The 26,257-nt window shown below is 45.5% G+C and overlaps 2 protein-coding genes across 2 annotated transcripts in view; both read left to right on the forward strand.

The window, feature by feature from the left end:
• The window catches only part of LOC116669766 (tyrosine-protein kinase receptor TYRO3-like), a 14,266-nt gene extending 12,691 nt beyond the window's left edge, over positions 1-1,575 (forward strand). Inside the window, 3 exon segments of the mRNA XM_032499802.1 lie at positions 1-88; positions 1,081-1,379; positions 1,382-1,575. The exon segment at positions 1-88 is cut by the window's left edge and continues 49 nt beyond it. Coding sequence (XP_032355693.1) covers positions 1-88; positions 1,081-1,379; positions 1,382-1,575 — 581 coding nt within the window.
• Positions 1,576-9,097: 7,522 nt separating this feature from the next.
• Positions 9,098-26,257, forward strand: part of mgaa (MAX dimerization protein MGA a) — a 32,394-nt gene continuing 15,234 nt past the window's right edge. The window contains 9 exon segments of the mRNA XM_032499803.1: positions 9,098-9,326; positions 14,326-15,496; positions 16,489-18,532; positions 19,402-19,504; positions 20,204-20,311; positions 23,273-23,407; positions 23,631-23,759; positions 24,388-24,667; positions 26,052-26,208. Coding sequence (XP_032355694.1) covers positions 14,400-15,496; positions 16,489-18,532; positions 19,402-19,504; positions 20,204-20,311; positions 23,273-23,407; positions 23,631-23,759; positions 24,388-24,667; positions 26,052-26,208 — 4,053 coding nt within the window. The 5' untranslated portion in view covers positions 9,098-9,326; positions 14,326-14,399.

Genomic DNA, 26,257 nt, shown 5'->3' on the forward strand with positions numbered 1-26,257 from the left:
CGTACCCCGGGGTGGAGAACTCTGAGATCTACGAGTTCCTGATCAAAGGAGAACGACTGAAGAGACCTCCGGACTGCAGAGACGACATGTCAGTCTCTAACACACACACACACACACACAGACACACACACACACAGACACACACACACAGAGACACGCACACACACACACAGAGACACAAACACACACACAGAGACACGAACACACACACAGAGAGACACACAGACACACACACACACACACAGAGACACGAACACACACACAGAGACACACAGACACACACACACAGAGACACGGACACACACGAACACACACACAGAGAGACACACAGACACACACACACACACACACACACACAGAACACACACACACACACACACAGACACGCGCACACACGACACACACACACAGAGAGACACAGAGACACGAACACACACAGACACACACACACACACACACACAGAGACACAGACACAGACACACAGACACACACACACACACACACACACTAACACACAGAGACACAGACACACACAAACACACACACAGAGACACGGACACACACATACACGAACACATGGACACACACATACACGGAGACACACACACACACACACATAGACAGTATATATGGCTATCTGTCATTAACTCCTTCCCTGCTGTCCCCTGTGTCCCCTGTGTCCCTGCTGACCCCTGTGTCCCTGCTGACCCCTGTGTCCCTGCTGACCCCTGTGTCCCTGCTGACCCCTGTGTCCCTGCTGTCCTCTGTGTCCCTGCTGTCCTCTGTGTCCCTGCTGTCTCCTGTGTCCCTGCTGTCTCCTGTGTCCCTGCTGTCCTCTGTGTCCCTGCTGTCTCCTGTGTCCCTGCTGTCCCTGCTTGACCCCTGTGTCCCTGCTGACCCCTGTGTCCCTGCTGTCCTCTGTGTCCCTGCTGTCCTCTGTGTCCCTGCTGTCTCCTGTGTCCCTGCTGTCCCCTGTGTCCCTGCTGTCCTCTGTGTCCCTGCTGAACCCTGTGTCCCTGCTGTCCTCTGTGTCCCTGCTGACCCCTGTGTCCCTGCTGTCCCCTGTCTCCTGCCGGCAGCTACCAGCTGATGCACAGCTGCTGGAGTCCCGTCCCCAAATGTCGTCCCAGCTTCCAGGACGTGGTCGTCCAGCTGGAGGCGCTGCAGCTCAGCCTGTCCCCCGCCGCCGCGCCCAGGGACAGGCTGCTCTACGTCAACCTGGAGGACGCCGAGGACGAGCCGGGCGCCGAGGACCAGGGGGGGGAGGACCAAGGGGGGGAGGGGGGGGACGGCCCGGTCTGGGGTGTCCCGTGGCAACGGCGCCCGGAGGACGAGGAGACGGACTGGCTGATGGTCGGCTCGGCGGCGGCGCTCGCCATCGGGGGGACTACAGGTACATCATCGGCCCCGGGGGGGGGGAGGGGGGGACGCCGTCAGAGACGAAGAGACGACGCCGTCATCAATGTCTGACCAATCACAGCAGCCCGTTGGACCAGAGACAGACGGGGGGGGGGGGGGGGGGGGGGGGCTATTGTTTTATTACTGAGCTCTTTACTCCTTTAGATGTAAAATAAACTAACGTTTTAATAAAAAGATTAAAACATGAGCGCGACGCTGTGATGTCACGTGGGAGCTGACGGCGTTTCCTCGATGAGTCGTTTGGTTTTTACAAAGTTGTTTTGGGTTAGGTGATGTTTTTGGGGGGGGGGGGGGTTACACATCGTCTTCATCGTCCACCGTAAAAGACATTTGAAGACGTAGCTTTGATTTTAAGACGTTAGAGATGAATATTTTCTGTTTTCTGATATTTTAACCGATCATTAGATGGTTGTTGTAGGTGGAGATCAAAGGAGTCAAGACTCCCCCCCCCCCCCTCCCCCCCCCCCCCCCAACAAAATACTCAAAATAAATGTGAAAGTAGTCGCACAGAACAGTGACTTCAAATCACGTTCGATGATGTGATTCTTTTCTCTAATACAGAAACCGCTGAGTCATAACAACAACATGAGGATAATGGATGGATGTTAGCATGAGTCAGCTATGTTAGCATGAGTCAGCTATGTTAGCATGAGTCAGCTATGTTAGCATGAGTCAGCTATGTTAGCGGTTATACAGTTATCTAGCTTGTTTAATAACTTGATGAACAAACAAAGTTATAACTGGTCCGGGGGGGGCGCTGTGCTTTTCTACACTGATAAACGAGTGTAAATAAAACATTAAGTTGTTACAATTAATTAATTAGCCGTTGACTGGATAGTTAGCAGGCTAGCTTGCTAGGAGGCTCGGTTGTGCGTTATTATGGATCCCACGTAACTTCTAGGCATGTCCCGCCCTACAAAGCTAACCGATTGGTCAGAGGTTAGGACCGGAACCAATGGGGTCCGGTGCCTTGCATTAGCATGGACGCCTGGCCAATAGCAGCGTGTGGATGCTATCGAAGGGCGGGTGTTGCCTAGACGTTGGGTTGGTTTCATAATAACGCGTCTGAGTTCAGCGTCATCTGTTTTAGAATAAAGAATCTTAAAGTGAAGTAAACAGCGTTGGAGTTCTACAGCTAGCGTCACCGCGTCACCTTCGGACGCCGCTCGCTGCTATTGGCCACGTCCCGACACTTTCCCGTCTCTTTGCGGTACTTTACATTTCCGATCATCACCCAGACGGTAGCAGAGCTGCTCTAAACCGTCTAACACTGCGTATGAGTTGTCTTGAGCTAGCGGTCTTTTAGCTAGCGGTCTTTGGCTAGCGGTCTTTGGCTAGCGGTCTTTGGCTAGCGGTCTTTGGCTAGCGGTCTTGAGCTAGCGGTCTTGAGCTAGCAGTCTTCAGCTTGCGGTCTTCAGCTAGCGGTCTGTGGGCAGCGGTCTTTGGCTAGCGGTCTTTGGCTAGCGGTCTTGAGCTAGCGGTCTTGAGTTAGCGGTCTTCAGCTAGCGGTCTGTGGGCAGCGGTCTTTGGCTAGCGGTCTTGAGCTAGCGGTCTTCAGCTAGCGGTCTTGAGCTGGCGGTCTTCAGCTAGCGGTCTTCAGCTAGCGGTCTTGAGCTAGCGGTCTTGAGCTAGCGGTCTTCAGCTAGCGGTCTTGAGCTGGCGGTCTTGAGCTAGCGGTCTGTGGGCAGCGTCTGCAGCGAGGAGACAGCGGCGGCCGAGGTTAGCGTGCGGCTAACCTACCTGGCGATAGCGTACTTTAGCCAACACTCTTGTAAAGTAAAGAGTTAAAACTAAATAACGTTAGAAAGGAAAGAAGCTACTCGTTAGTTTTACACCGTTAAATTAGCTGAAATCATAAACCGATCATTTATATTTGTGTTTTAACAGATGTTTTGATAGATGCCGCTACAGGTTCATCGTGGGCCCTTTAAGTTGAGTCTCCTTTAAATCTGGGATCACAACAACAATATTACTGGTGTCCAAGCCTCTAGTACTGATGTTAATAATAATAATATAATAATATATGCAAAATTCCAGTTTCCACTCTGTTGTTATTACACACACATGCTCAGGTCCTATACATGCTAAGGGGGGGGGGGTACCCCTGTAGCGGGGTACCCCTGTAGCGGGGTACCCCTGTAGTACCCCGGCCCTGACTGACCGCGGCTGACTCGCCCAGACTCTCTAACGTGGAGATGAAGCGGTTGGTTTTGGGGTGGACGAGGTCTCGGACCCCTCCGGTGAACGTGCGCCCGCTGTACCGCTGGGCCACCCCGGGCACTGAACCTTTAGGATCTGGTCCCTTCGGTGACCGGAGGATCTCTTCCAGCCACCTCGGGGAGGGTTGGTTCTCTGCACTTGGACCCTTACGTATAGATCCAGGACATGTACGTGTGTGTGTCATTTTAACCTCCATCCGTCTCTAATCTTCACATTTTTGCCCCTTTCTTCGTCCTTTTTATGCATTTTAATGCTTTTTTTTTTTAAGGTTATTTTTTATTTGACAGGACGGCTTTTGGCTGATTTCTAACTCCGGTCTTTTTATTTTTATTTTAAAGGTTATTATTTCTGTCAGGACAGATGGGGGAGGGGGGGGGGGGGGGGTTAATGTGCGCCCGCTGTACCGCTGCACCACCCCGGGCACTTCTCTATTTTAATAACATTTTAATATTTCCTCCGTCTCGCACGCGTGCAGAACGTCCGGCTTCATTATAATGAAGATTTAAGATCATTATTAATCTAATATGTTAATATGTTAATAAAGTACTGGACCACTGAATAATCTCATGTGTATTTGATAATTGGTAATGATGTCATTATGTCTTTGACGGAGAGGTTTAACCCCGTGTTGTAAACACCTCGCTCACTTTTTCAGCTTTTTTAAAACCTGAGCTCGTTTAATAATAAGAGGTTTTATCAATATTCTTATTATGGAACTCTTGGTCAACAAACCTCATTTATGTCAAATTATACAAACAATATACAAGGTTTCAGTTAAAAAAGCAGAAATTATAAATTATTCTAATAGAGATCAGAGGATGTTGAGAGGATCAACGTCAGCGTTTAGTCCCAATAATAATAATAATAATAATAATAATAATAATAAAATTAAAATGCTAAAAGAGTAAATAAAACACCCAAACATTCAATGACATTAATTATTAATTTACCTGAACAACATATGGAATCATCCAGGTTATTTTGGGGCAATTTGGTCAAAAGAAATTCATATTTTTTATATGTGTGTGTGTGTGTGTATGTATATATATATACATACACCACACACACACACACCACATCTATGCGCTCGTATTGTTGACTAACTTTTAGTTTTCGGGGTCTTTAAGACGCTTTTTATCACTTTTCCCAAACTTCTCTGTTGATTTTTTTCTGTTGTCACTTTTTGACGTTTTCTCACTATTTTCAATGTATTTGTTGATTATTTCTTTGTTTTTGTTGTTTTTTTCCTATATTTCTGTCACTTTTTCCCAGTTTTCTTAAATCATTTATTTTCTTGAAATGCTGTAAAATTCACTTAAAGAAATAAATAATATTGAGTAAAAGTTTAATCCATATTATCCATATATCTTTGTAAAACAAGTGTTTTATAAATAGTGTTGAGTAAAAGTTGACATATTCCAGTCTGTGATTATCATCAACATCCATTCCTTTAATTTTAGTCTCAATAATTCCTATTTTCTGCTTTTCTAACTCAAACATTAGGGATAATTTCCTATAAATGAGGTTTATTGACCATAAATTCCAAAAATAACTGTAAAACTAAAGTTAATAAGTTAGTGTTACGTAGCGTTGAAAACGTCAAAAAAAGACACAAAAACTTAAGAAAAAATTAAAAACATCGATAAAAGTGTTGATTTTCTATTTTTGACGTGAAGGCAACACGAGAGTTAATTAATCTCAGGATGTCTGATATTAATAATAAGAATAAAATATTAATCTTTATGTCTCATGTCAGGATATCGAGGGACTGTTTTTAATATGTTGCTGTAAGGTGTTTTTCGTAGAGATGTTACCTGTTCACTCGTCTCACCTCAACTAATAAATATATAAATATATAAATATATAAATATATATCTGGTTTCATGTTTTAATTCATTTACTGCAGAGCAACAAGCCGGTTTATGTATCTATACAGTATGTTAATATAGTATTACATGAGGACATCAGAGAACATGGGGACAACATAGAATGCATAAGCACATGCAGCATGAAGCGTTACTGGGGACACATGCCAGACCACTGAAGACACATGGAAAATGAAAATGGATAGATATGACGCATGAAAACTGAGGACAAGCGTATACTATACAGATGAAACATGAGACACATGAGGACAACATGAAGACAACATGGGAAAAGCATGAGCAACATGAAGACAACATGAAGACAACATGAAGACGACATGAAGACACGAGGACAGCATGAAGACATGGGGACAGCATGAGGACAGCATGAAGACATGAGGACAACATGAAGCAACATGAAGACATGAGGACAGCATGAAGACATGAGGACAACATGAGGACAGCATGAAGACACATGAGGACAACATGAAGCATGGGACAGCATGAGACAGCATGAAGACATGAGGACAACATGAGGACAGCATGAAGACATGAGGACAACATGAAGACAACATGAGGACAGCATGAAGACATGAGGACAGCATGAAGACATGAGGCCAACATGGAGACAACATGAGGACAACATAAAGACATGAGGCCAGCATGAGGACAACATGAGGACAGCATGAAGACATGAGGACAGCATTAAGACATGAGGACGACATGAGGACAACATGAAGACATGAGGGCAACATGAAGACAACATGAGGACAACATGAGGACAGCATGAGGACAGCATGAAGACAACATGAGGACAACATGAGGACAACATGAAGACATGAGGGCAACATGAAGACATGAGGACAACATGAGGACAGCATGAAGACAACATGAAGACACGAGGACAGCATGAGGGTTGAGACATCAGCCTAATATCTATAATGTCTTGTTGACCAGCCCTACCATCTGCAGGATCATCCTATATCTTTCTTTGATTACGTCAGCGGACCGTTACCTGGCCGTGACGTCCCCCACCGCGCATGCGCAGTAGTTAACCCTTTCATCAACAGGTACGGACCCTGGTGTTGTCTTCCCCCATGATCCTATTTATTTCTACGTTTTTCTTTTTTCAATTAACGGCCAATAAACGCCATTTTGGGGGGAATTTCTAATGTAGTGTGACGTCACATCCCGACAGGAAGCAGTTTCTATCCGGCTCGATTGGCCCAAAACACACTATTAAATACATGGATGGGGGGGGGGGTGGGGTGCAGAAAGACCCCCCCCCCCCCAAGAAATATAAGAGACTCCTTAAAAGCCGGAGTCGGGTCTTTTAGAGGCTCAGATCTGTCTAACAACCCCCCTCTTACCTGTACACGTGTCCCCCAGCGTTCAGCCCCCCCCCCCCCCCCCCCGCGGTGGACCGTACCTCTGACCCCCCGCGTGGACCGTACCATCCTGACCCCCCGTCTTCTCTCTGGGACACCGCGATGCCTTCGAGGACGGTAGGAAATGTCGAGATGTAGGAATATGACCGCGTAACAGGGACTGGTTGATACACAAGCCCCTGAACCCCCCCCCCCCCCCCCCCCCCCCCCCCCCCCGGTTATAACACGTGAACCAAAGCCCCAGAACCCCCCCCCCCCCCCCCCCCCGTTATAATGTGTGTAACAGCCCCAACCATTCAGTAAATGTATTTATAATACATAGTTGTATATCTTTATCTATATATATTCAAATAAGAGTTATTGTATTGTATCCTAGTATTATTCCGTGTATATAGTATCCTAGTATTATTCCGTGTATATGTATCCTAGTATTATTCCGTGTATATTGTATCTTATGTAATTGTTCCTAGTATTTCCTTATATTTTTATATTCTGTGTGACTGATTTTGCTGCTGGAACACTAGAATTTCCCATTTTATTAGATCAATAAATATCTCTCTCTCTATTTCCATGAGACACCACACACACACACACACACACACACACACACACACACACACACACACACACACACACACACACACACACACACACACACACACACACACACACACACACACACACGACCAACAAAGAGAATTCAAGGCGGTGAAATGATCCAATACCCGAGTTAACCCGTTCATACCCGAGTTAACCCGTTCATACCCGAGTTAACCCGTTCATACCCGAGTTAACCCGTTACACCAGATGAACTCGGTCCTTAAAACTGCCACGTGACGCATTCACAAAGGTCCAGTTGTTGTTACTGTGTTACCTAACAGGTATATAGATATGTATGTATGTATATATAGATATATGTATGTATATATATAGATATATGTATGTATATATAGATATATGTATGTATATATATAGATATATGTATGTATATATATAGATATATGTATGTATATATAGATATATGTATGTATATATATAGATATATGTATGTACTTGTACAGTACATTAGACTCCACCACCGTCTGTTCCTCAGCATCCACGCGGGGTTAATACCGCGATCTGTAGTCCAACAGGTAAAGATGGAAAAACTACAAACACACAAGACCCCGTCTTGTGGTTTTCTTCTTCTCATAGACCAAATAAAACGGGATTTCCGCCGTGATTAGACTCGTTAAAGCATCAAAATGAAGTCTCTGTCCCTCAAGACTACGACATGCCCCCCCCATACATATTGTATATACTGTGTGTATGTGTATATATATATATATATATATATATAATAGAATATACCCAGTCCATTGCATTAGCCTCCACCACTGACAGTAATGGCGTCTGTTGCTCGGCGTCCGCGCGCGTTAATACTGCGATAAAGACAAAAACTACAAAACCACCAGACTCCATCTTGATGTTTGTCTTCTCCACAGAAAGGTAGGCCTCTCTCTTCACTACAGCATCTACAAATACAACAAAAACTCTAAACTACGATATGCCCCCCCCCCGACTCCCACCCACATACATATACACATATATGTATATATATATATATATATATATATATAGTACATACTGTATATTTGTAGTACAGTAAAGCCAGTACATGACATTAAACTACACTGTCCACAGTAATGGCGTCTGGTCCTCGGCGTCCACGCGGTTATAATACTGCGCTAAAGACAAAAACTACAAAACACCAGACTCCATCTTGATGTTTCTCTTCTTCATATAGGAGAAATAAAACGGGATTTCCTTATTAAAGTGGATCAAATGCAACAACAAAAAACCCTCAAAACTACAACATGCCCCCCTCCACTTCCCATGGCAGATTCTGGCCCATACATACATCTATATATACACACACATATACATATATACGTGTATAAATATGTATATGTAGTATATATGTGTAGTAGAGTCCAGCCAGGACAGTGCCGTCTAACTGTCATGGCGTCTGCTCCTCCGCGTCCATGCGGTGTTAAATCCTCCGACACATAGTCCCACAGGTAGAGCTTTAAAACCCCCAAGACCAGAGCTTCCAGCCCCGGTTGGTCCCGGCTCTCCCCCCCCGCAGATACCGGCCGGTACCGGCGGTTCCTCCCGGTCGTCGGTCGCCGCTTCGCCGGGACAAAGCCCCCGGGGCGAGCTGCTCGGGAACCAGGTGACCGCAGCAAGATGGCGGCGGAGGCTGCGCAGTAACAACAACACCAAGACGCTGGCGATGACGTTTCAGTGCAACAAGGACACCGCATGCCCCCCCCCCCCATCCCACAAAGCTCCACGATGCCGAGGGGGTTTGGTACGGCGGAACACAGACCATAACGATGCGGATTATCACGTTACACCGTCGAATACTCGATGTTCTCGAGCACGCAGAAGGTAATCCGTGGGCCGGGATCAGAGCACGTGGTCGCAGTGGGTCCTGCACACCGACCGTTAGGGTGGACTGGTAATGGGCCTGCACACCGACCAGTACTGGGCCCGGCATCGGGCCTGCTGCTGCTAGCTAGCCTCAGTCTCTCCTGGCTCCATTTACTAACCAGTTACTAACCATTTATTAACTATTTAATAACTATTTATTAACCATCTCATGCATCCACAGTGGTTAAGAGCGTGTTTCCTCCACTTAGCTCCAGCCAATCAGGTGATTCATTGGGTAAAGCTTAATTAAGTGGAGCAGGTAACATGGCAACATGGCAACATGGCAACGCTGTTGTTGGTTCAGTTACAGCCGAAAAGAATAGAGAAGTCAACATGAGGCTAGCAGTTGTAGCAGCGGTCAGAGCTAAATGTTAGTGTGGCGGTAATCTAGTTTTCACATTTGGGAATTTTAATCACTGCTGCTGTTATAAAATCACTTTGTCTGGGTGTCAAACCGCCTGCTTACACATGTAGAACACTTAGTTTTAGGAATATAGTGTAGCTAACGCAGAAGTCAGCACATGACGTGCACTACACGGGCGCCATCTTGGCTACAAAGCGGGAAAGAGGGGGCGCTCTTCTCTAAGAGGAGCTCCCACGGCGCCATTTTGATGCTACCTAGCCATCACCCGCCGTTAGCATCCCATTGACTCCCATTCATTCTGGCGTCACTTTGACAGAGAATAACTTTCCATCTGAAGCGTTTAAAGACTCCGTTTGTCCGTTGTTTATTTCTAAAGAAACATGACGATGTGTAAAAGGCTCCGTTAGCTTGTAGCTCACGTTATGGCTCCGGAGCAGACGTTTTTATAAAAATAGGCTAACGGTTGTGTCATAGCCACGCGACCTACCGTCCCACAGTATTGGAATCACCGTATAGTACAGGATAAACTATGTTAATGTTGACTAGCATGTTAGTTAGCAGTAATTAGCCTGTGCCCTTGTTGATGTTAACTAGCATGTTAGTTAGCAGTAATTAGCCTGTGTCTATGTTAATGTTAACTAGCATGTTAGTTAGCAGTAATTAGCCTGTGACTATGTTAATGTTAACTAGCATGTTAGTTAGCAGTAATTAGCCTGTGTCTATGTTAATGTTGACTAGCATGTTAGTTAGCAGTAATTAGCCTGTACCCATGTTGATGTTTCTTTAACTGTCTATGGGAGGGACCAGGGACGTCGACCAGCAGCTGATTGGATGAACGCGTCACATGGGTCTGGCTTCTCCCAGATTTTTACAACCGAGCATAGTGGCGGCTCGTTGGGAATGCAATCTGGTAAATTACAAAAATAGTTAAGGAGAAATAGGCCGTGCAGTCGCTAAATCTGTTTTTTATCGACAAAGGTCAGTTTATTAGATTTTCGTCAGATTTTGAGAGGCGGCGAGCCTTTTGGGACAACGCTAACCATCGGAAGTGGGCGCTAACGGCAGGAAGTGGTCAGTGCACGTTAGCGGTGCACTGACGGCGGCATGAGGAATGAGACAGCCAATGAAATGAAAAGTCACTTTTCAAATGGAAAGGACGTGGCGACTGTTGAGCCGCTGGAATATAGCATCGGACACGTAGCAAGTTCAGTTGTTGACGAATTTGTTTCCCCCAGAAACTAAAGAAGAAAGACGACTGTCCCTGGCCAATGGGAGGAGAGGGCAGATCTGAGTGGCCAATGGGAGGAGAGGGCAGATCTGAGTGGCCAATGGGAGGAGAGGGCAGATCTGAGTGGCCAATGGGAGGAGAGGGCAGATCTGAATGGCGCATGCGTCTCTTTGCAACAAGTAGCATATAAGATGCTAACGAGAGACTTCTGTAACGTCTGAAGTAGCCTCCGAGATGCTAATGGGATGCTAACGAGATGCTAACGAGAGACTTCTGTAGCGTCAGAAGTAGCCTCCGAAATGCTAACGAGAGACTTCTGCGCCATTTTGATGCTACCTAGCCATCACCCGCCATTAGCATCCCATTGACTCCCATCCATTCTGGCGTCACTTTGACAGAGAATAACTTTCCATCTGAAGCGTTTAAAGACTCCGTTTGTCCGTTGTTTATTTCTAAAGAAACACGACGATGTGTAAAAGGCTCCGTTAGCTTGTAGCTCACGTTATGGCTCCGTAGCAGACGTTTTTATAAAAATAGTAATGGTAACTAATGGTGTGTCACAACCACGCGACTTACCTTCCCGCAGTAGAGGAATCACCGTAGAGGACCGGAGAAGCTGGCAGGCAGTTTGGACCGATGTCCCAGCTCAGGTTTGAGAGACAAACAGAGGGAAACCCCCCCGTATATCAACTAAAATATATCAATAGTATAACCTTATAATATGGCTATGGTCCTGCTGCAGCTCTCTGGTAAAGAACCTTATCAGAAGAAGATCAGATGCAAACTATCACAGGAGCTGAGTTCCATCACTTTGTCCATCTAATTACCTGAAGTTCAGTAAAACCTCTGAGAATTAATCTGGTGAAAGTGCTTTACAGCCAATAACAACCTGTGGTGATGACATCACACGCTGCTTTAGGGTCAGACTGGGACATCTGATTGGTTGGAGACATTTTAAGGTGTTTCCATTCATTTACACTGAATCACACAACAGACAACAACAAAGGTTCTGTAGACAAAATGGATCCCGTCTCCCATCACATGATCAATATAATGTATCCTAGTATTTCATTATATTTATATTCAGTGCTGTGGGACTGATTTTGCTGCTGGAACACTATAATTTTCCTTTTTTTGGGATCTTTTCCCTCTATCTATCTATCTTCTATCTATATATTATTATATACTATCTATCTAAGTATATAATCTATCTATCTATAGTTCATCTATGGGATCTATATTATCTATCTATATATCTATTATCATATTCTATTCTATCTCTATATCTATTATAATCTTATTCTATCTATGATCTCACATATCTATATATATGTATCTAGTATTATCTTCATTACTATTCTATATCTCATCTTGGGACTATTTCTCTGGAACATCTATATTTTCTTTCTATTCTGTGCTATTCATCTATCATCTATGTACTATCTATCTATCTATCTATCTATCTATCTATCTATCTATCTATCTTATGTATCTATCTATCTATCTATCGTATCTATCTATCTATCTATCTATCTATCTATCTATCTAGTATCTATCTATACTATCTATGTATCTATCATCTATCATCTATTATCTATCTATAGTATCTATCTATACTATCTATCTATCTATCTATCTAGTATCTACTTATCTATCTATCTATCTATCTATATTTATCTATCTATCTATCTATCTATACTATCTATCATGCTATCTTTTATACTATCATCTCTATCTATTATCTATCTTAGTCTATCTATTACTATCTTATCTATCATAGTATCTATCATCTATTATCATCTATATCTATCGTATCTACTATCTATCTATTATATCTCTACTATCTATCTATATATCTATCTATCTATGTCTATCTATCTAGTCTATCGTATCTATCTATCTAACTCATCTATCTATACTATCTATAGTATCTATCTATGATCTATCGTACATCTATGTATCTATCTATCTATGCTATATCTATCTATCTATATCTATCTATCTATCTTATACTATCTATAGTATCTATCTATATCTATCTATCTATCTATTATCATATCTATCTATCTATGTATAGTATCTATCTATATCTAGTATCTATTATGTATCTATCTTATCTATAATCTATCTATCTATCTATCTATCTATCTATTATCTATCATATCTATCTATAGTATCTATCATCTATCATCTATAGATATCTATCTATCTATAGTATCTACTATCTATCTATAGCTAATCTATCATCTATCTAGTCATCTATCTATAGTTATGTATCTATCTATCATTATCTATCTATAGTATCTATCTATCTATCTAGTCTATCTATCTATCTATCTCTATCTATCTATCTATGCTATCTATCTATACGTATCTATCTATCTCTATCTATCTATCTATCTATCTATCTATATCTATCTATCTATCTATCTATACTATCTAGCTATCAGTATCTATCTATCTATCTATCTACTATCTATCTATCTATCTATCTATCTATCTTATCTATCTATCTATCTATCTATCTATCTATCTATCTATCTATCTATCTATCTATCTATCTATCTAGGACAGGCTCCATAGAGCTCATATTCCAGCTGATAGGACATATCGAGCTATAATAAGAAAACAACGACGCTTTCAACACGTCGCTATGACGATGCAGATGCAGCTTGTCTTTTATTGCCCCCCCGGCACCGCTGCGAGACTCTTTTTTTGAGACATGTCTCTCTGTCTGAGCGTCTTCCATTGTCTCCCCAGGACGTCCCACGGCTCGTCCTGAAGCATTTTGATTCAGTATCTCTTCATTTTGATAAAAAGGTGCGGATGGAAACAGAGTCTGGCGTCCGTCCGTTATATACGATAGATTTCAAAGGTGTTATTGCTTGTTTTTAAGGCCTTAAATGGTCCGGCGCCTCCTTATCAGCTGATCTCTTATGCCACCAATCTCCAGTCAGGACCCTGAGGTCGACCAATCAGCTGCTCTGGGACGTCCCGAGGTCCAAGCTGAACAGTAAGGGCGATGGAGCCTTTGCAGTGGGTGCCCCCAACCTCCCCATATTATATTATAATAAAGCTTATTAAAGCTGCGCAGTCCCTCCAAACGGTAAAATCGCTGCCTCAGACGCACCTTCTGCAGCTTTCAACCCGCGTTAACTGGTTTCTGATGTGTTAAAGTGTTGTTTTGTTTCCCTGGGATTCACTCTGGTTTGAGTCATTTTTACACGTGTTGTTATTTATGTATTTGACATCGACCCCGTTCAGCACTTTGGTCAACTGTTGTTTTTAAATGTGCTATAGAAATAAAAATTGACATTGACGAAGCTAATGCCAAGTTAATGAAGTTCGTCATTTCTGTTTTTCAGGATGCCTTCTTGAACCATCCACAGATGTATGAACCGAGGGGTCCTCCTGTTCTATAGATGTCTGGGACCTGTTCATGGCCTCCAAGAAGAAGAAGCAGAAAGGAATGGTGTTCCATCAGGAAGGGGCCACCACCCCGGCAGCGGCGCCGGCCGCGGACCATCCACCGGCACGCTTCGTTGTCCCCAAACCGGGCAAGGCAAGCGAAGGCGGCACGGAGCCAGGAACCGGTGTCACCCATAAAGAGGCCGACGCGATGGGGAAGCCCAAGGTGTACCCATCTAAAGAAGCCATCAGGACTTGTGAGGGTCTTCCTGCCGTGAAGCATCCTGCCGGTCCGGACAACCTATCGCCTGACAGCATCCGCGGTGGGATCAGGGTCACCCTGGACAACAACAGCATGTGGAACGAGTTCTTCAGATGCAGAACAGAGATGATTCTGACTCAGCAAGGCAGCAGGATGTTCCCCTCCTGCCGCTTTCGGATCTCCGGCTTGCAGCCGTCAAGGAAGTACTCGTTGGTCATGGACGTTCATCCGTTGGACAACAGTCGTTACAAGTGGAACGGCAAGACCTGGCAAGTAGCTGGAAAGGCAGAAAGTCCCGTTAAGAGTCAACCATTCGCTCATCCAGACTCCCCGTCGGCCGGCCAACACTGGATGCAGAGTCCAGTGTCCTTTTACAAACTGAAGCTCACAAACAACATTTCAGACCAAGAGGGGAACACCGTCCTGCGTCCGCTGCACCGCTACCTGCCCCGGCTGCATGTGGTCCAGTCCGACAAAGCTGCTAAAGACATAAAGCTGAATGGTCCTAGTGTCGTCACGTTCACCTTCCCTCAGACTGAGTTCATGGCCGTCACTGCTTACCAGAACTCCCGGTTTTCTCAGCTTAAAGTCGACTACAACCCGTTTGCCAAAGGACTGAAGGAGGAGGGCTCCGGCTCGCTGGGCCTTCTGAGGCTGAAACTGAACTCTGGCAAAGACTCCCACAAAGACGGAGACACAGCAAACAGCGAGCTGCATCCCGTGAAAAAGAGCTTGAAGTCTCTACTCGCCAACCATAAACCTAAAAGCTCCAAACCAATGGACGCAAGGCCTTCGGGGTCAGGTGACCTCCAGAACAAACCCACCACAGAAGAAGATCAGGCAGCGGTCAGTGGGGAAAGCTTGTGGTAAGGTTTTTGTTAGACTTTCATTATCAAGAACAGACAGCAACAGTTATAATAAAGGTTGCTTATGTGCAAGGAGAATCCCTTTCACAGGACTCGCAGCTTCAGGACAGGAAAATGACCACAAAGCTTCTACAGCCGCTCTTATCATACCGTGAGATAGATCACGTAGTCACAACTATTGTGATTTCACTAATTTCAGTATGACAGTTATGTCGTAAGCCGTTCAAATCTGAGCGTGAGACTCACATCGGGGAGTGATGGCGTCAATGTTCCCCATCACAACGTGTCATCAAGTAGCCTAGCTAGCTGCCTGGCTAGCTGAGATGTTGTGTGTTAAACTAACATATTCAGTAATGTATGTGCCTGACGAAGTTCGTTTGTCATATAAATCAGTTAGTGTCGATAAAAGTGCCGATGTTGGTGTAGAAACGTTATAATCATATCATACTGTATCTGTTCTTCAAAGGTGTCCTTGTTTATGGAGAGGGACCTGGTTCTATGCTCTCTGTGGTGCTGGTTCCCGTTATTAAAGATAAAGTGCTCAGATAGTTCCAGGCCAGTAGCTGTGGCCAGTGGTAGGTCCAACGTGCTGGAGACAGTTCTATTGTGTAGACCTGAGAGGAACTTCCTGTCTACTGAAACCAGTCTGGTTTTAAACAAAAGCATGGCACTGATTTCTGTATTAAAAGAAATTCCAGATAAATGTCATTTAGCTGGCGCTTTTATCTATACGTCGGAGGTCGCATGCCTCTGGAGCTGCTAAGAGTAAAGTGCATTGCTCAGGGACACATTGGTTGATGCATCACAGTGGGAATCGAACCCAGTTGTCACAGACCAAAGGCATGGGTCACATCCACTGTGCCACCCCCTTCAGATGCTTTAAGCTTTGCTGGGATTGTGGTGTTCCCTGTGAGTTTACCAGGAAGCATGTTCCAGGTCTCCACTATGTCATGATGATAATCCCAATGACACTAACGTGATGTTTTCTTTAGCAGCAATCCTCGCCCAGCGCAGAAGTTATTCTCTGAACTTATTCGGGAGGCTCACGTCTCACTGCACAGATGCAACCTGGAGCAGTTGGGCATCAATAACACCACCCCTCACAGAACTGAGCGGACCAACTCTAAAACCACAGCGTTGAAGAGCAAAGATGTTCCCAAAAGGGAAAGCATACCCGGCAGAACACAAAGAGAGACATCGTCTGCAAAGACAGCTGACACTGTCGTAACAAAGAGGAAGGTTAAGAAGGATAAGGACCTTTTGAATTCATTAAACTGCAAAGACAAAATTAGGACAGATTGTTCTGAGGTCAGTAATGTTGTGACCCAGAACTCCTCAGTGGACTCGGACTCCCAAAGTAAGCCCAAAGTGCCACCAGAGGAAGTAAAGAAGCCTAAACGGCTGGCGCCTCTACCAGCCCTGGCTCTGTTCTTGAAGCAGCATTCAACAAAATCCAAAATGGCCAAGAGCAAAATAGACCCTCCTGCCTCCGAAGCTCCTGCAGATCCACCTTCTGATCGCGCCAACAAAGTAACTAATTCCTCAAAGGACCTCACTGGAGAGGTCCTCAACCAGGCCTCTGGACACACTGATGCACATCTTCATCCAGATAAAATGAATGTAACTGGACAAGTGGTTGGAACTGCCTGTAAGCCTCCGAGTCCTTTATGTCCAGATGCTGTTGTCTCTACAGACTCAAAGACCCTAAGTTCCCAAGATTCCTTGGTTGTCTCTACAGACCCAAAGACCCTAAGATCCCATGGTTCCTTGGTTGTGTCTACAGACGCAAAGACCCTAAGTTCCCAAGGTTCCTTGGTTGTCTCTACAGACCCAAAGACCCTAAGATCCCAAGGTTCCTTGGTTGTCTCTACAGACCCAAAGACCCTAAGATCCCAAGGTTCCTTGGTTGTCTCTACAGACCCAAATACTCTAAGATCCCATGGTTCCTTGGTTTTCTCTACAGAACCAAAGACCCTAAGATCCCAAGATCTCTTGGCTTCTGTTTCTGAAAGCACAGGCCCCGAGCCGACTGTTACACAAGTGTTACCCAACTCAGATTTGCAATTTTGTAAAGCTAGCACATCTATATCTAACATTTCCTCAACTCTTACTACCTCTTCTGTATCTCCTATATTGTTGCCAGTGTTACCTAACCCTGCCCCGAACTCTCCACCGACGCCAACCATCCCCGAGTCACCCACGCTACCTTCACAATCATTAACCATGAAGTCGGATTCTTTGCTCCCTGACCCGGAGTGTTCTTCCTTTGGGTTTGAGCCTTTGTCCCCTGCGAGTTCTCCAGAACCGTTGCCTTCCCTGCCCATCTCATTGGCGTTCGACCTCGACGCCACGACTTCTGAAACCACTCCAAAACCAGGACATCCCGAAGAGTTCCAGCCCTGCGAAGACTCTGCATCTGTGTTCAAATGGCACACGGTGTTACCTCCACCGGAGCCGTACGAAGACCCTCCGTTCACATTTCAGTCCCAGGCTCTCCCTTTAGCGTCTGTTACGCCCCCTTTGTTTCAGTCCCAGACCCCCTCCCACCTTGAACCCCAGACCCATGACCCCTCCACACCCATGCCTCCCTCTGATCCCCCTCCGTCATTTCAAGAAAGCGAGCAGTCGCTGCCCTTCCCCGCAGAACTGTCCCCCCTCGCGCTTCAGTTGCCGCTGTCTCCAACCTTTTCGTCGTTAGGCGGAGACGGGTTGTCGCCTACGCCTTCGCTCGCCGACCTCGTGCACTTTTTCTCCATCGATGACAACCTCGGGATGGAGGTGGAGTTTGCGGGCACAGAGCCGTTGCATGGTCCCTCCCCCCCTCCGACTACAGTAGAAGCAAATGCACCTGAGCCTTCTCAGGAGGTGGAACCGAGCCCCGCCAACAAACCCTGCAAACGCAAGAAGAAGAAGACCCGGCGGCACAAGCTCGCTGAGACGGATGTAACCCCAGAGGTGGATGCCTCCATCTACACCAAGATGCAGCCTAACCTGGAGGAAGTGGAGGAGCAGTTATTTATCTCTTTCACATCCAAGGTAAAACTAAATCAGATCGGTTTTTAGGGGTGGGGATCACCAGGGGCCCCTCTTAGTATGTCAGATGTTTTTGTTAAACATTGCCAAAGTTTCAAATAATGAGGCAAACATTTTTGAAGGGCCCATATTATTATTAAAGGGCCCATATCATTATTAAAGGGCCCATATCATTATTAAAGGGCCCATATTCTGCTCTTCTTCAGGGTCACAAGGACATCTCTCTAGTTTTATCTCCAGAGTGAGACATCTCACTAGTTGTATCTCCAGAGTGAGACATCTCTCTAGTTTTATCTCCAGAGTGAGACATCTCACTAGTTGTATCTCCAGAGTGAGACATCTCTCTAGTTTTATCTCCAGAGTGAGACGTCTCTAGTTTTATTATTAAAATTTAATTAAAAATGAAAAGAAATCTTTAAATTAGTTTTATCCACAGAGTGAGTCACTCACAAACATCTACACACCTGCTCATCAGACACACACACACACACACACACACACACACACACACACACCTGCTCATCAGATACACACACACACACCTACACACCGATGGGGCAGCTGTTGGGGGGGGGGGGGGTTCAGGGTCTTGCCTAAGGACACTTCAACGTGGGTCTGCAGGGCCAGGAATTAAACCACCAACCTTCTGATTGGCAGTGGACCACTCTACCACTGAGCGTGTGTGTGTGTGTGTGTGTGTGTGTGTGTGTGTGTGTGTGTGTGTCCTTTCTGACCATGGTGGAACATCTTTAGCAGGAGTTAACCCTGTCCTTGATTTCATGTTGTTAATGGAGAAGAACACATGCTCTGTGGTGCATTGTGGGGGAATGAGTCTTACATGCAGGAAATTAAAAGCCGAACTTGTATTTCAGGAGGCCCTCAAACGCCACGTTGTTGACTCTTCTGATGTCGCCCAACAGCCGGAGACGGCTCCTGAAGGTCACCTGCAGCCAGGCGCCGGCGCACCGGGAAACGGTAACGGCACCGAAATGATATTCATACTGGGGTTAGGGTGGGTTAGAGTGGGTTGGAATGGGTTAGGATGGTTTGGAATGGGTTAGAGTGGGTTGGAATGGGTTAGGATGGTTTGGAATGGGTTAGAGTGGGTTGGAATGGGTTAGGATGGTTTGGAATGGGTTAGAGTGGGTTGGAATGGGTTAGGATGGTTTGGAATGGGTTAGAGTGGATTAGAGTGGGTTAGAGTGGGTTAGAGTGGGTTAGAGTGGGTTGGAATGGGTTAGGATGGTTTGGAATGGGTTAGAGTGGGTTGGAATGGGTTAGGATGGTTTGGAATGGGTTAGAGTGGGTTGGAATGGGTTAGGATGGTTTGGAATGGGTTAGAGTGGGTTAGAGTGGGTTGGAATGGGTTAGGATGGTTTGGAATGGGTTATAATGGGTTAGAGTGGGTTGGAATGGGTTAGAGTGGGTTGGAATGGGTTAGGATGGGTTAGAGTGGGTTAGAGTGGGTTATAATGGGTTAGAGTGGGTTAGAGTGGGTTGGAATGGGTTATAATGGGTTAGAGTGGGTTGGAATGGGTTAGGATGGGTTGGAATGGGTTAGGGTGGGTTAAAGTGGGTTAGGATGGGCTAAAGTGGGTTAGGGTGGGTTAAAGTGGGTTAGGGTGTGATTACTACTACCAATGTGTCTGATGCGATGTTATTTGTCCTCTGCAGAGACGGACGGGGGTCTGGAGGAGACCATCGCTGCCTCTGAGAAGATCCTCCTGAGGGACCTGAAGCTGATGAGACATCGCCAGGTGATCCACCCGGTGCTGCAGGAAGGTAGGACGGACGTAGTCCTGAACCCCCTGTTGTCCCTCCTGTTGTCCCTCCTGTTGTCCCTCCTGTTGTCCCTCCTGTTGTCCCCCCTGTTGTCCCCCCCTGTTGTCCCCCCTGTTGTCCCTCCTGTTGTCCCTCCTGTTGTCCCCCCCTGTTGTCCCTCCTGTTGTCCCTCCTGTTGTCCCCCCTGTTGTCCCCTCCTGTTGTCCCTCCTGTTGTCCCCCCTGTTGTCCTTCCTGTTGTCCCCCCTGTTGTCCCCCTGTTGTCCCTCCTGTTGTCCCTCCCTGTTGTCCCTCCTGTTGTCCCCCCTGTTGTCCCCCCCTGTTGTCCTTCCTGTTGTCCCCCCTGTTGTCCCCCCTGTTGTCCCTCCTGTTGTCCCTCCCTGTTGTCCCTCCTGTTGTCCCCCCTGTTGTCCCTCCTGTTGTCCCCCCTGTTGTCCCTCCTGTTGTCCCCCCCTGTTGTCCCTCCTGTTGTCCCTCCTGTTGTCCCCCCTGTTGTCCCCCCTGTTGTCCCTCCTGTTGTCCCCCCTGTTGTCCCCCCTGTTATCCCCCCTGTTATCCCCCCTGTTGTCCCTCCTGTTGTCCCCCCTGTTGTCCCTCCTGTTGTCCCTCCTGTTGTCCCCCCTGTTGTCCCCCCTGTTGTCCCTCCTGTTGTCCCCCCTGTTGTCCCCCCTGTTGTCCCTCCTGTTGTCCCTCCTGTTGTCCCTCCCTGTTGTCCCTCCCTGTTGTCCCTCCTGTTGTCCCCCTGTTGTCCCCCTCTGTTGTCCCTCCTGTTGTCCCCCCTGTTGACCCTCCTGTTGTCCCTCCTGTTGTCCCTCCTGTTGTCCCCCCTGTTGTCCCTCCTGTTGTCCCCCCTGTTGTCCCTCCTGTTGTCCCCCCTGTTGTCCCTCCTGTTGTCCCTCCTGTTGTCCCCCCTGTTGTCCCTCCTGTTGTCCCCTGTTGTCCCTCCTGTTGTCCCCCCTGTTGTCCCCCCTGTTGTCCCTCCTGTTGTCCCCCTGTTGTCCCTCCTGTTGTCCCCCCCTGTTGTCCCTCCTGTTGTCCCTCCTGTTGTCCCCCCTGTTGTCCCTCCTGTTGACCTTTAATAAATGTCTATATGTGAAATCTGAGTTTCTTTTTAACCAAATTACCATAAACATGGATTCCTTCCAACGCTCTTTCATTCCTCTGATCTTCACTATTAGTCAAAATAATTCATAATCTCTGCTTTTTAACTCTAATATTAGGAATAATTCTATATAAATGAGGGTTATTGACCATGAATTCCAGAAAGTATAAAACTAGTAAGGTGGTGGTGGTGGAAACTTATTAAAAAGTCTTGAAAAAGGACGAAAATGTCAGATTTTTGTCCCTTTTTTGACCCGGGAGGAGACCACAGGGTTAATGAGTTAGTGAGTACAGGTAGATAATAGAGGAAATGACATCATCACTGACATCATCACTTTACTGTAACGCAGCCTTTATAATCAGGAAAAGACACTTATCATATCGCGATATATCGGTATAATATCCATATATCGCCCAGCTCTATGTTGATATATCCAAAATTTAAGACGATATCTGGTCTCATATCGCGATATATCATTATAATATCAATATATTGCCCAGCTCTATGTTGATATATCCAAAATTTAAGACTATATCTGGTCTCATATCGCGATATATCGGTATAATATCAATATATCGCCCAGCTCTATGTTGATATATCCAAAATTTAAGACGATATCTTGTCTCATATCGCGATATATCGGTATAATATCAATATATTGCCCAGCTCTATGTTGATATATTCAAAATGTGAGACAATATCTTGTCTCATATCGCGATATATTGGTATAATATCAATATATTGCCCAGCTCTATGTTGATATATCCAAAATTTAAGACTATATCTTGTCTCATATCGCGATATATTGGTATAATATTAATATATCGCCCAGCTCTATGTTGATATATCCAAAATTTAAGACGATATCTGGTCTCATATCGCGATATATCGGTATAATATCCATATATCGCCCAGCTCTGTTGATATATCCAAAATTTAAGACGATATCTGGTCTCATATCGCGATATATTGGTATAATATCCATATATCGCCCAACTCTATGTTGATATATTCAAAATGTGAGACAATATCTTGTCTCATATATATCATTATAATATCCATATATCGCCCAGCTCTATGTTGATATATCCAAAATTTAAGACTATATCTGGTCTCATATCGCGATATATCGGTATAATATCAATATATCGCCCAGCTCTATGTTGATATATCCAAAATTTAAGACGATATCTGGTCTCATATCGCAATATATTGGTATAATATTAATATATCGCCCAGCTCTATGTCGATATATCCAAAATTTAAGACTATATCTGGTCTCATATCGCGATATATCGGTATAATATCAATATATCGCCCAGCTCTATGTCGATATATTCAAAATCTGAGACGATATCTGGTCTCATATCGCAATATATCATTATAATATCCATATATCGCCCAGCTCTATGTCGATATATTCAAAATCTGAGACGATATCTTGTCTCATATCGCGATATATCGGTATAATATCCATATATCGCCAAGCTCTATGTTGATATATCCAAAATTTAAGACGATATCTGGTCTCATATCGCAATATATTGGTATAATATCCATATATCGCCCAGCTCTATGTCGATATATTCAAAATCTGAGACGATATCTGGTCTCATATCGCAATATATCATTATAATATCCATATATCGCCCAGCTCTATGTCGATATATTCAAAATCTGAGACGATATCTTGTCTCATATCGCGATATATCGGTATAATATCCATATATCGCCAAGCTCTATGTTGATATATCCAAAATTTAAGACTATATCTGGTCTCATATCGCGATATATCGGTATAATATCCAGATATCGCCCAGCTCTATGTTGATATATGTTCTTGTTGTTGTGGGATCTCAGTCGGTCTGAAGATGAACCTGTTGGACCCGACTCTGGCCATCGACCTGCAGTACCTGGGGGTCCGCCTGCCCATCCCCCCCCCCGGAGTCTCTCTGGAGCCGCTGACCCCGGACCTGCTGCCGCCGCCGCCACAGGGTGAATATATCGCACCGACTATAAGACATAGATTATTATATCACATTTTAGAGGGGATATTTTCACAGGATTCCTCCGATTCCATCGGACATATGTTCGGTTTTTACGGTAATGCCGGCTACATTATGTCCGTTTCCAGGGAAACGAGCAGTAAATCCATGTTATGTTCTTATTTACGAGGTAATGTGGTGTCGACTGTTGAGATCTCTTTGTTTGTCTGCAGGTGTTTCTGCAGCGTTCGTGTCCAGAACGGGAAAAACCACCGATGTGACTCAGATTAAAGGTTGGAGAGAGAAATTCACTCCGTCTGAGGCTCCGCCCACTCCGACGCCAACACCAACCAAACCTGAAGGTGCTTCACAGCATTTTAAAATCAGGAAAAGACTCAGACAGATTATTATTCTAAGTGTGTGACAACATTATGGGATGGATCCCTACAGAGATAGACCTTTTAGTTAAAGAGGAAGATCCTTTTAGTTTAACATGAAACAGAAATTACCATCACCAAACCCACCAGACTCCATGTAAATAATCACTACTGTAGCGTGTATAGAGCAGCATATCTCCACCAGACTCCATGTAAATAATCACTACTTTAGCGTGTATAGAGCAGCATATCTCCACCAGACTCCATGTAAATAATCACTACTTTTAGCGTGTATAGAGCAGCATATCTCCACCAGACTCCATGTAAATAATCACTACTTTTAGCGTGTATAGAGCAGCATATCTCCACCAGACTCCATGTAAATAATCACTACTTTTAGCGTGTATAGAGCAGCATATCTCCACCAGACTCCATGTAAATAATCACTACTTTTAGCATGTATAGAGCAGCATATCTCCACCAGACTCCATGTAAATAATCACTACTTTTAGCATGTATAGAGCAGCATATCTCCACCAGACTCCATGTAAATAATCACTACTTTTAGCGTGTATAGAGCAGCATATCTCCTAACTGAACATCTGTCTCGTAGGGTCCGACGTGCAGAAGAAGAACCTGTCGGCGTTCTGCAGCGACATGTTGGACGAGTACCTGGAGAACGAAGGGAAGCTGATCGACGAGCGCGCCGCCAGCTTCTCTTCTTCTATGGTGGAGCCGCTGGTGTACCAGCTGCCCACGCGCAGCACCAGCTACGTCCGGACGCTGGACAGCGTCCTGAAGAAGCAGAGCTCACCCACATCAGACCTCATCTCTGGGTTCATCCCCCCCTCCAAGAGACCCAAACCGCCCCCCAGGGACAGGAAGGCTGCCAGGTAGGTTTAACAGGCCCTCAATGTGGGGATACATGTTGAAAAGGGACAAAAAGCAGATGTGAGTCGAGTGCAACTCACCCAAATCTCTAACAGGCCATTAATGTGGGGACTACATGTTAAAAGGGACTAAAAAGTTGATTTATTTGATAATGGGCGTCACTCCCTGATGTGAGTCGAGACCAGATGAGAGTCAAGACCAGATGTGAGTCAAGACCAGATGTGAGTCAAGACCAGATGTGAGTCAAGACCAGATGTGAGTCAAGACCAGATGTAAGTCAAGTGCAGATGTGAGACCAGATGTAAGTCGAGACCAGATGTGTCGAGACCAGATGTGAGTCAAGACCTGATGTGAGTCAAGTGCAGATGTGAGTCGAGACCAGATGTAAGTCGAGTGCAGATGTGAGACCAGATGTAAGTTGAGACCAGATGTGAGTCGAGACCAGATGTGAGTCGAGACCAGATGTGAGTCGAGTGTAGATGTGAGACCAGATGTAAGTTGAGACCAGATGTGAGTCGAGACCAGATGTAAGTCGAGTGCAGATGTGATACCAGATGTGAGTCGAGACCAGATGTGAGTTCAGTGCAGCTGTGAGACCAGATGTGAGACCAGATGTGAGTCGAGACCAGATGTGAGTTCAGTGCAGCTGTGAGACCAGATGTGAGTCGAGTGCAGCTGTGAGACCAGATGTGAGTCGAGTGCAGATGTGAGACCAGATGTGAGTCGAGTGCAGATGTGAGACCAGATGTGAGTCGAGTGCAGATGTGAGTCGAGACCAGATGTGAGTTCAGTGCAGATGTGAGACCAGATGTGAGTCGAGACCAGATGTGAGTCGAGTGTAGATGTGAGATCAGATGTAAGTTGAGACCAGATGTGAGTCGAGACCAGATGTGAGCTGAGACCAGATGTAAGTCAAGTGCAGATGTGAGACCAGATGTAAGTCGAGCAGATGTGAGTCAAGACCAGATGTGAGTTCAGTGCAGATGTGAGACCAGATGTGAGTCGAGTGCAGATGAGACCAGATGTGAGACCAGATGTAAGTCGAGTGCAGATGAGACCAGATGTGAGACCAGATGTAAGTCGAGTGCAGATGAGACCAGATGTGAGACCAGATGTGAGTTCAGTGCAGCTGTGAGACCAGATGTGAGACCAGATGTGAGTCGAGTGTAGATGTGAGACCAGATGTAAGTTGAGACCAGATGTGAGTCGAGTGCAGATGTGAGACCAGATGTGAGCTGAGACCAGATGTGAGCTGAGACCAGATGTAAGTCAAGTGCAGATGTGAGTCGAGACCAGATGTGAGCTGAGACCAGATGTAAGTCGAGCAGATGTGAGTCAAGACCAGATGTGAGTTCAGTGCAGATGTGAGACCAGATGTGAGACCAGATGTGAGTCGAGTGCAGATGAGACCAGATGTGAGACCAGATGTGAGTCGAGTGCAGATGAGACCAGATGTGAGACCAGATGTGAGTTGAGTGCAGATGTGAGACCAGATGTGAGACCAGATGTGAGACCAGATGTGAGATCAGATGTGAGACCAGATGTAAGTTGAGTGCAGATGAGACCAGATGTGAGACCAGATGTGAGACCAG

This window comes from Etheostoma spectabile, chromosome 20, assembly GCF_008692095.1.
Source record: "Etheostoma spectabile isolate EspeVRDwgs_2016 chromosome 20, UIUC_Espe_1.0, whole genome shotgun sequence".
Lineage (NCBI taxonomy): Eukaryota > Metazoa > Chordata > Actinopteri > Perciformes > Percidae > Etheostoma > Etheostoma spectabile.